The following is a 9,791-nucleotide window of genomic DNA, read 5'->3' on the forward strand; positions in this document are numbered from 1 at the left end:
TGAGATGGAAAGTTGTTTAAACCGAGCAGTTGACTCAAATGTATATAACTTGTTAAATGAGCATAGTGTCATTTAAATAAACTTGATCATAATTTAGTTCAAACTAAATACTGGAGTTCAACCAATATTATCATGAATTACTCTCATTGAATACCATAGCAGTAATTTGGGCTACTTCATAATCTAAGAAGGTTTAAATTGCCATATGAGATTAAAGCTGTTGAGTTTTGAATGATTTCTACATGACAAATAAATGAAAGTGACGGCAAACAGCATAAATAAAAGCAGCGAACAGTAAAACAATGAATAATAAGACAGTAGCACTGCAATTTGCATAATTTTTTCATGCCGCATTGCATACTGGGAATCCGAATACGTGAACATGAGTTTGTACGTTTTTTCCCCTAAGTTTTCTTAGACAACTTATCACAAGTTAAAGCTTGGATAATTAAGTTATCTCAACAAGATCAATCCAGTGCAGTTATTTTAATGCTATATTTTAAGTTATGATAAAAAAGGCAATTTTTTTTTTTTTTTTTTTTTTTTTTTTTTTTTTACAGTATAATGATATTTCTTGTATTTTTTCTTCATACAAAGCAAAGAACCCTTGTTTAATTTGAAAGTGGTTTCTAGGTTAAAACTATGAAGTCTGGTGTAAAACAGGGAAAATTTAAACATCTGATAAAAATACACAGTCAACTGGCTGATAAAATAATAACTCCAGGATTTGTGTTGGGTTTACTGACGTTCCTTTGAATCTCCAGCAACAAAACAAGTTTGATGTCCCACATCATTAGAGCTGACGGAACACTTCCTCTATAGCTGCCAGACAAATGCTGTTGCCAATCATACAATCTGATCATGTGGTCAAATATGATACTGTTATTGCAAATGGAAAAAGTTCAGCCAATGTCTGGTCTTGGCAAAGGAAGGATGAAGAAACACAAGAGGGTGGACAAAAAGCATATCTTTTCATAATTTTCTCAAAGATTTGCTTTCATTTATGCAATCATTACACCCTATAATTAATAGGGGAGACCGGGGCTAGTTGTCACATGTTCAGTCCTGTATATATTATTTAACACATTTATTTTAGAAAGTAAAATTCTGTATAGGCACATACTTTGAAGTCTTGTCTGCAAAAAAATCTACTAAACATTTCCGCCATTATAAGATGCAGTTCATTTAACACGTTGACCTTTTGTGACAACATGCCCCAATAACTCTGTAAGGGGGTAAGTTGTGTCAATTGGAACCTGCCATTAAAGGGCAATTTAATCAGTTAAACAACTATGAAATATAAAGCAATTAATGAACCGTCAAAATGTAAAAGGTAACAAAAATGACCAATGCATTGTTTTTGCCTACAGGAATAGTCGGCCCTTATTCATGAATTGTATAAAATGACAACATAAAACACGTGACTTCTTAGGATTCAACCTAGATAGATTTTTCAAAAGTGTGATGGGAAAAAAGTGGAGGTCAGTAGTTGAAAAAAGCATATATGAATGAAGTTTTGAATAAAGCATTTATTTGGAACAAACACTTGCATGTAAATTAAACTTAGGTATAGGAACGTTAAAGCTCGCCCTCTGCCCTACACTTAACACAGTCCCTGACCCCTTACAACAACCCTCCGAAAACCCCCTAAAATTCCCCTGAGACAACGCAATCTTCCCGGATCTCAGAGCAGGTTTTCGAGCTCCCTCAACGTAGCCTTCTTCAGGAGCGATGCGCTGTCACCATATGCTTACGCAATCTGAGTTGGACTCAGTTATCGACTGCTGTCAGGTTTTCTCGTTGTCTGTGTTGTTAACAGTCAATTGTCTTTGATCTGAACGACAGCTAAGCAGGATTATCCCTGGCCAATGTCTTCTTCAGCTGTGCGCAATACAAACTACATCGGGGAACCCGTGTTTTCTTAGGTGCGCGCCGTTCCCAGACACTGGAGAGGCCAAACGTTTTAGCACGTTGTGAGAAATACCCGCATTGTATCTTTATTAGCTGTCAACGCTGATGACCTCTACACAGCAATAGACGGGGATTTTAAAGACACTTGATCAATTTAAGAGGTAAACTGGCCGATGTGTGACTTCATTGCGCAACCGCCCTTACGCACCATTTGTGAGCTTCAAAATTCACTTAAATTGATCTGAAAATAATTGTGATTAAATTGATTAGGTTAGCTATCTAACAAGGGGCCATGTAAGATGCTTATATCAAAAGTTTCAAAGTTCATTTATTTAAAGCTAAGAAAGACATGCATGCAGCATAAAATATTCCATGTAATATCTAAAGTAGTATTTAGTCATAAAAACTGCAGGTAGGCCTGTAATGCTAAATTTAGGCTAATGGTAGTGTAGTTTTAGATGATATTGCACCCCAGGACATTGTCACTGCTTAAAATGTCATTCCAACTACCCATTTGTAAGTCTGACATGATGATCATTTATTTTTCCCCACCAAAGAAATATTTAGTTATATACCTACTATTATGAACATGCTTTCAATTTATATGTTCAAAGTAATTTATATATTCATATATCATATTATATATAAATATATATATAATTGTGGAAATGTCCAGTCACAGTAAAATAATAATAAATAAATAAATAAATAAATAAATAGTTGAAATTTGTGAAAAAATGTAATGCTGGTGGAACCATAAAAATGACTGACATCCGTGGCTCAAAAAAAATTTATGATATCTGTAAACAATATATTTGTACCTTGCAAAATGTGTTTGAAAACTTTTTTGAAATTAATTATAGAGTTGTTTATACTCATGTAGCCTACTCAATGTGCAAGGAAAGTATTTTAATATTGTTGCATCACTTGACATTTTTAAGTCATTTAATATTTTTTTTTAATATATATTTTTAAAGATGTAATTAATAGATTGTAATTAATTGATTACATTTCTATTAATTTTAAGATGTGATTCATTCTAGATTTTTTTAAAGATTAAATTGTTTTTATTATCTCGAACAACCTTAATCAATGACGCTTGAAGGCTACAATTAACCAACTCAAATGCAAAACTTTAGTTTTTCTCACAAGGGCCCCTTTCTGCATAATAAAGGTTTTATGCTATAGAAGATATTAGATTTAAATGATTTGTTATATAAATAAATAAATAAGAAAGAAAGAAAGAAAGAAAGAAAAACAGTATATAGCCTATATAATAAATAGCTACTAAAGATAATGCAATTTAATTTCACCTGAGACACCAAGAGGATCAGAGATCTTCTTGCCACACAGTCGCTAATGACCTACTTAGAAATTTAATGAGCTTTAACTAACACAGACACGCTGCCATTGACACCTTCATCCACAGTCCGTATCTTCAGTTGTGTTGCTGTGTGTGTCTGTGTGGCTCTGAAACGCTACACCAGCCCTTACAGCTGGGCCGCATCTGTAACGCTGCTCTTTCCTCAAGCGTAAAATCAAGCAGCAAACATTTAAACATGGAGCCATTTTTTACTATTTCTCTTTTTTAGAAAACAAAAATTACATTTACTTGATTGGTTTAATTTTGTATGCTTCTTTACGTTTTACACAAACTGAAATTAAACAGTAAAAAAAAGAAAAGAAAAAAAAGAATATTGTTTCACCATTTACTCACCCTCGTGTTGTACCAAACCCAAATAACTTTCTTTCTTATGTGGAACACAAAGGGAGATGTTAAGCAGAAGGATAGCATCAGTAACCATTAATTTTTATTAAATGCAAAAGAGAAGCCATACAGGTTTGGAACATCATGAAGTGAGTAATTGAGGACAACATGTGAGTAGCTGCAGGTAAAAATGTACAAGTTTTATACATGTAGAAAACTCCTATTAAGAGGGTCTACATGTAAATGTTAATGGCTGATAATTCCCTCTTGTAATGACCATCACGCATCGAAGCCGTCGAGCTGAGTGAGAAACCAACCCTCCACACAGATGTGGGAATCTCAGTAGGGTGTTGGGTTTGTGTGGGGAGCAGGGTGGACAGGGGAGGAGGGTCACTAAGCCCTGACTGCCTTGGCCAGTGGGGCACGGTCATTAGAGCTGACCAATGTGGGCCCTGGCCTCCACACAGGGCCCTATAAGAGGGGCGTATGGCACCAGAGATATCACATCACACACCACAGAGCTCAAACACATCACATGCCACACGATTTCGATTCCAACCATGGACGTATTCTCCACATCCCAGGTCTACGACAGCACTTGTGCCTCATCCCCTGAAGCTTTGGAGTTTGGAACCGGAGGGGAACTTGCTGGATCCGAGGAGGATGAACACGTTCGGGCACCTGGGGCCCCGCACCAGCCTGGTCACTGCCTGCAGTGGGCCTGCAAAGCTTGCAAGCGCAAATCCAGCACGGTGGACCGCCGGAGAGCCGCCACCATGAGGGAACGCCGCAGGTTGAAGAAGGTGAACCACGCTTTTGAGGCTCTACGCCGTTGCACGTCCGCCAATCCCAGCCAGCGGCTTCCCAAGGTGGAGATCCTGAGGAACGCCATTCAGTATATCGAGAGCCTTCAAGAGCTGCTCCGGGAACAGGTAGAGAACTACTACAACCTGCCTACAGAGAGTAGCTCGGAGCCTGCCAGTCCATCATCTTGCTGTTCTGAAAGCATGGTAAATATCACTCTTATTCTGCTAGTCATATTTTATTGGATTGGGGTTTAGATTGACAAGCATTATGTTCTACTAATATTCAAAATGAATATCAGCAATTCTAGGTCAGATGGTCAAATGCACACATCGGAAAAAGTCAAAAAATATTGTTTACCGTAAAAATATGTATTTATTATATATTTATTTACCGTAAAGAATAAATAAATAAATAAATTATATATATATATATATATATATATATATATATATATATATATATATATATATATATATATATATTATTTACCGTAAAAATTGTAGGTTACCATTTTATTTTTTTTCAGTGCAAAAAAAATATATAAATAAAAAAATGTCTTTTGAATGTAGATGTTTGGGTTTCTCCATCAAATGTGTGTATCTGCACTAGGTCTGATGTATTACCCTTTTCCCTTCTCTTTCTACTTTTTAATCTTCATGTTCATATCTCAGTGGCACACAGGGGATTCTATCACTCAACTGGAGTCAGGGCCATCTCAATCCCAGCACGACAAAAATAAATTGCCATCCACTTCTGTCTCCTTTTACATGCTAAGATATTAGCTTACTACTATATGTCTGGGCACTTAAAGGGATAGTTCACCCAAAAATAAAAATTCTCTCATAATTTACTCTCCCTCATGCAGTCCCAGATGTGTATGACTTTCATTCTTCTGCAGAACACAAAGATTTTTAGAGGAATATCTCAGCTCTGTAGGTCCATATAGTGCATGTGAATGGTGATTAGACCTTTGTAGCTCCAAAAATCACATGAAGGAAACATAAAAATAATCCATAAGACTCCAGTGTTTAAATTCATATCTTCAAATGCAATATAATAGGTGTGGTTGAGAAACAGATACAAATTTAAGTCCTTTTTTTACTCTAAATCTCCATTTTCACCATTACATCTGAAATTCACATGTGGTGCCTGTTTAGTTCACTTTCACATCTGAAAGTGAAAGTTAAAGTGGAGATTTAGAGTAAAAAATGGACATAAATATTTATCCGTTTCTCACCCACATCTATTATATTGCTTCTGAAGTTATGGATTTAAACACTGGAGTCATATAGATTACTTGTATGTTTCCTTCATGTGATTTGTGGAGCAACAAATATGATCACCATTCACTTGCATTGTATGGACCTACAGAGCTGAAATATTCTCCTAAAAATCTCTGTTTGTGTTCTGCTGAAGAAAGAAAGTCATGCACATCTAGGATGGCATGAGGGTGAGTAAATGATGAGAGAATTAAAATTTTGGGGTGAACTATCCCTTTAAGAAATCTATATGTGCATGACGCCCACATTGTCACTGTTTTCTGAGTTTGCCCCTCAATGAGTGGCTGCTAATGATCAAAATAAGGAAGACAGATTTTGCTAGGTGTCGATTATGATAACGTTAAATGCACTTCACGTGGTAACATCTTAACTAACTGGTCAAAATAGTCAAATATATATTTTTAAAAAAATGGTTTAAATGACTAAATCAGTCTGGCTACATTATGATACACAAACAAACATTATTTTCTATGGGTCCAGTCAGGTAGAAAAAGCTCTGTAAAGTAACAACTACACATTTCCAATTTTTTTTTTTTTTTTTTTTTACAGTGCAACAACCAAATTTACTGGCTTACTTCAAGTCAAGAATCAACCTGTTTACATTAGGTTACATCTACAGAACTAGTTTTAAGGGTCATGCCAAGTAGAAATAGCCCCTTAAGGTAACAACTGCACATTTTCACTTTTTGACAGTGTACATTGAGAAAAAAAAAAAAAAGATAATCTAAAGAAATGTGCTTCATGTGATAACATTAAAATTAAGTGCTCAAAATAGTAAAATATTGTTTGAAATATTGTTTAATAACACTAAATCAACCTGAATACATTAGGTTTAAATAAACCTTATTTTTAAGGATCATGTCTGGTAGAAATAGCTCCTTGAGGTAACAACTGCATATTTTCATTTCTTTATAGTGTTCCATCTAATTTAACTGACTTGATTTGATGACTAGTACCATTATTATGTCTGAATCAACCTGATTACATTAGGTTACTTCAACAAAGCTAGTTATGACATTTTAGGTCAGGTAGAAATGTCTCCTTACAGGTTACAATTGCATGCTACCACTTTTTACAATGTAGACTTGGTGAGAGATATTGTCGCTAAGTCATTTGTTGACAAGGACAGTCAATTAGTCTCAGTTGTTCTGAGTTGTTGGTTCACAAGATATTTTATGACAAAATCTCAGTGCAGGGCTTAAAAATGAAGGATACAGTAATGGCTTTCCCACTGGACTCTTTATGGCCTAACAAAGCCTCAGTAAATCCAGCCAACAGAGGCTGGCAGGAAAGAGACAGTCGCGCCGCATTCTTGACTGACTGCATGAGCTGCGCCTCTGCCAGGATTTTCTGCAGATTTACTCAGAGAAAGTGTCATCTTGCACAAACTGGTGTGGCTTCCACTGATTAAATCAATTCACCACGCATGGAGCCCAGCGTAGCGTGGGAGTTCCTCGCAAAGTTTCCAGTCTATAGATTAGCGTTTTAGGTCTCTGACTCGTGTGGAAGAAAAATTCCTACCCATGTCTCATATACACTACATTCACTACTTCAAATTTGTCGAAACTGTTTAAATATGTTTAAATAAGATAACTTTTTGTTTTCTTGACTTAGGTTGACTGCAACAGTCCTGTTTGGCCTCAGATGAGTCCACACTTTGGGAATAACTACAACTATGATGCACAAATTGGTAAGACAGTTTACATTTAAGCAAGGTTGTCGCCGCATATTCAATATTGGGGGGACCAAATGTAATATTCTAAGAATCAATCAACCATTGAAACCCAAATTGGTCAACCACTAAATGAAACATTTGAGGTACCTCAATGTATTTTAGATTCATTTTGGTACCCTCAAGGCCTCAAAAACAGAATTTCCACATCATATTTTACCTGAAAATGAAGTTTTTTGTGTCATTTATTGTTTGCCATGTATCTCTAACCATGGAATTTCCTCTTTCTTAAATCCAGCTAGTATAGTAGACAGAACTCCCGGAACATCTAGTTTGCAGTGTTTGTCCAGCATTGTGGACAGGTTGTCCTCAGTAGACACAGGAGTTGCTGTGGGAATGAGGAATATGGTTGCTCACTCACCAATTGGAAGTGACTCCCAGTCCAGTTCTCCAGACAGTCCCAGCAACAGACCAGTCTACCATGTCCTGTGAGAATGATGGAGACACTCCAACCTGGTTCTGTCCTGGCCAACGTGGAATCTGCACCTCCAGAATTGGAACATTCTTCATTCACAAAGTTCTACACATCCCTGCCCATTGTGCGTTTGTTAATTAAGTATTTGGGCTAATTTGATAATGATTTCAGTTACCAATACGTGTGTAGTCCTCTCAGCTCTTTTTACTGTAACATATCTGACCATACTGTGGTCCATTCCGTAGAATTCCACAGATTTGCCCCAGACTCTGTCTGGGCCTGGTTGGTACTTGGCTCAAAAGATCTGGCTTTACTGTGACTTGCTTAATGCTGCCAAACTATCCATGAACCTTTAAATACTACTGTAAAGTACAGACAGTATGGATCTTGCTTTTTCACCATGTTGGCTTACTAAGTGACATGACTACATTGACAATAGTCTTTGTTTCAACAATAATCGTTGTGGTACTTAGTAAATGCTGTTTTTATTCCATTCCTTCTCAATGTTGTCCATGACCTACTCTGTGTTGTAAATAAGATTGTACATATTGAATGTTAAATTAGTGTTATTGTATTCATGTAATGTCATTTGTATCATATTTAATGAACATTTTTACGTAAATGACTCTTTCAATTACAAATTCCCAAAAATGGTGTACTGTATTTACAGTTTGTTTGTTTTTTCAATTGGATACACACATTTCATAGAATCATTGACCCAACTACATACACAAAGCCACATTTCCAAAATCTTACACACACAAGGAAAAACTCACTATTTGCTGAAAAATGTTACCCACAGCAGTCTAAAATGTCCAGTCAGAATCACACTCAGAAAATCATTTACTGTATGTTGCACACACTAAGCATCAATTTATACACTGTGCTGCAAAAGATAACACTTTCTCATCAAAATGACTTTTATTCAGATTGCAAAAAATTAACAAACAAAGAAAAACATTGTCTGGAACAACAGAAACAAACATTTTATTTCCCAATTTGCTGTGTTTACTACATTCTCAATTATCAATGTATTTAATGTCAACTTTTGAAAGAAAAACTTGGCCATGTACTGTTAAAGAGTAGCCAGAAAATAGTGATGTCATTACAGTATTGGCCACCACCATATTGACAATTTAAGCTTTTTGATTTGGGTTGAACAAGTGATTTTTTTCCCCCCAATATTTGATGCTCTTCTCTCAGTTCTGTAGAGGTTGAAAAAGTTGGGTTTCCCATACATAGGAAAGTGACATTTTGTGCAAATATAAAATACTGTAAGAAATATCTGTAACCAACAACTTACCTGTTCACAGTTCAAAATGTCCTAATTATTCTAGCTACAGTATAACAATTTAGATGTGGCAGCACTTTCTGTCCAGCTTCTCTAAAGCTCATTCCATGGTTGATGACACTATATATCACAGTAGCTCTTACTGTATCTCATCTGATATATTTCTGCATGTTCCTCTACCTCCTCATGCTCTTTGTTGTTCCATGTTTTTGATGTTTCAATGAGCAATTGTTTGACTTTTATGTATCTGAAACAGTAAAGTATTCAATTTTGGTTAGTTGTGTTTGCACGGGTGAGATTTGTTTGCCATTGTTTGACTCCCTTGGTTTTAGATTTGGAGCAGGTGCATTCACAATGACAATTGTGCTGGACTGCTGAGAGCTGTGTGAAGAGTTTTGCAAATGGAATGCATCAGAACCGCAAATTGTGTGGAAGCAGGAAAAAGTGTTAACTGTTTTGCAGAACGGCTATATGTTTTTGGCACATTAGCAAGAGAAATTGACGAATTGGTGAATTGTTTCAGTCACCGTGTAACCAGTTGAAGAAAAAAACTGTAATAATAGAGTTTGTCCCTTGTTTCCTTTAAATGAGAAATAAAATGCTTTTTACGTCTCTCAGTAAATATGGGTCCTACATTGGACCCACTG

At 36.0% G+C, this 9,791-nt stretch overlaps 1 protein-coding gene across 1 annotated transcript; it reads left to right on the plus strand.

The window, feature by feature from the left end:
• The first annotated feature begins 4,171 nt into the window (after window positions 1-4,171).
• On the plus strand, window positions 4,172-8,261 carry LOC127436794 (myogenic factor 5-like). The gene is made up of 3 exons (XM_051691184.1): window positions 4,172-4,629; window positions 7,321-7,396; window positions 7,677-8,261. The coding sequence occupies exons 1-3, from the start codon at window positions 4,180-4,182 to the stop codon at window positions 7,868-7,870; spliced, it is 720 nt and encodes a 239-aa protein (XP_051547144.1). The 5' UTR covers window positions 4,172-4,179; the 3' UTR covers window positions 7,871-8,261.
• The last annotated feature ends 1,530 nt before the right edge of the window (window positions 8,262-9,791 follow it).

Source organism: Myxocyprinus asiaticus, chromosome 47 (genome assembly GCF_019703515.2).
Source record: "Myxocyprinus asiaticus isolate MX2 ecotype Aquarium Trade chromosome 47, UBuf_Myxa_2, whole genome shotgun sequence".
Classification (NCBI taxonomy): Eukaryota; Metazoa; Chordata; class Actinopteri; order Cypriniformes; family Catostomidae; genus Myxocyprinus; species Myxocyprinus asiaticus.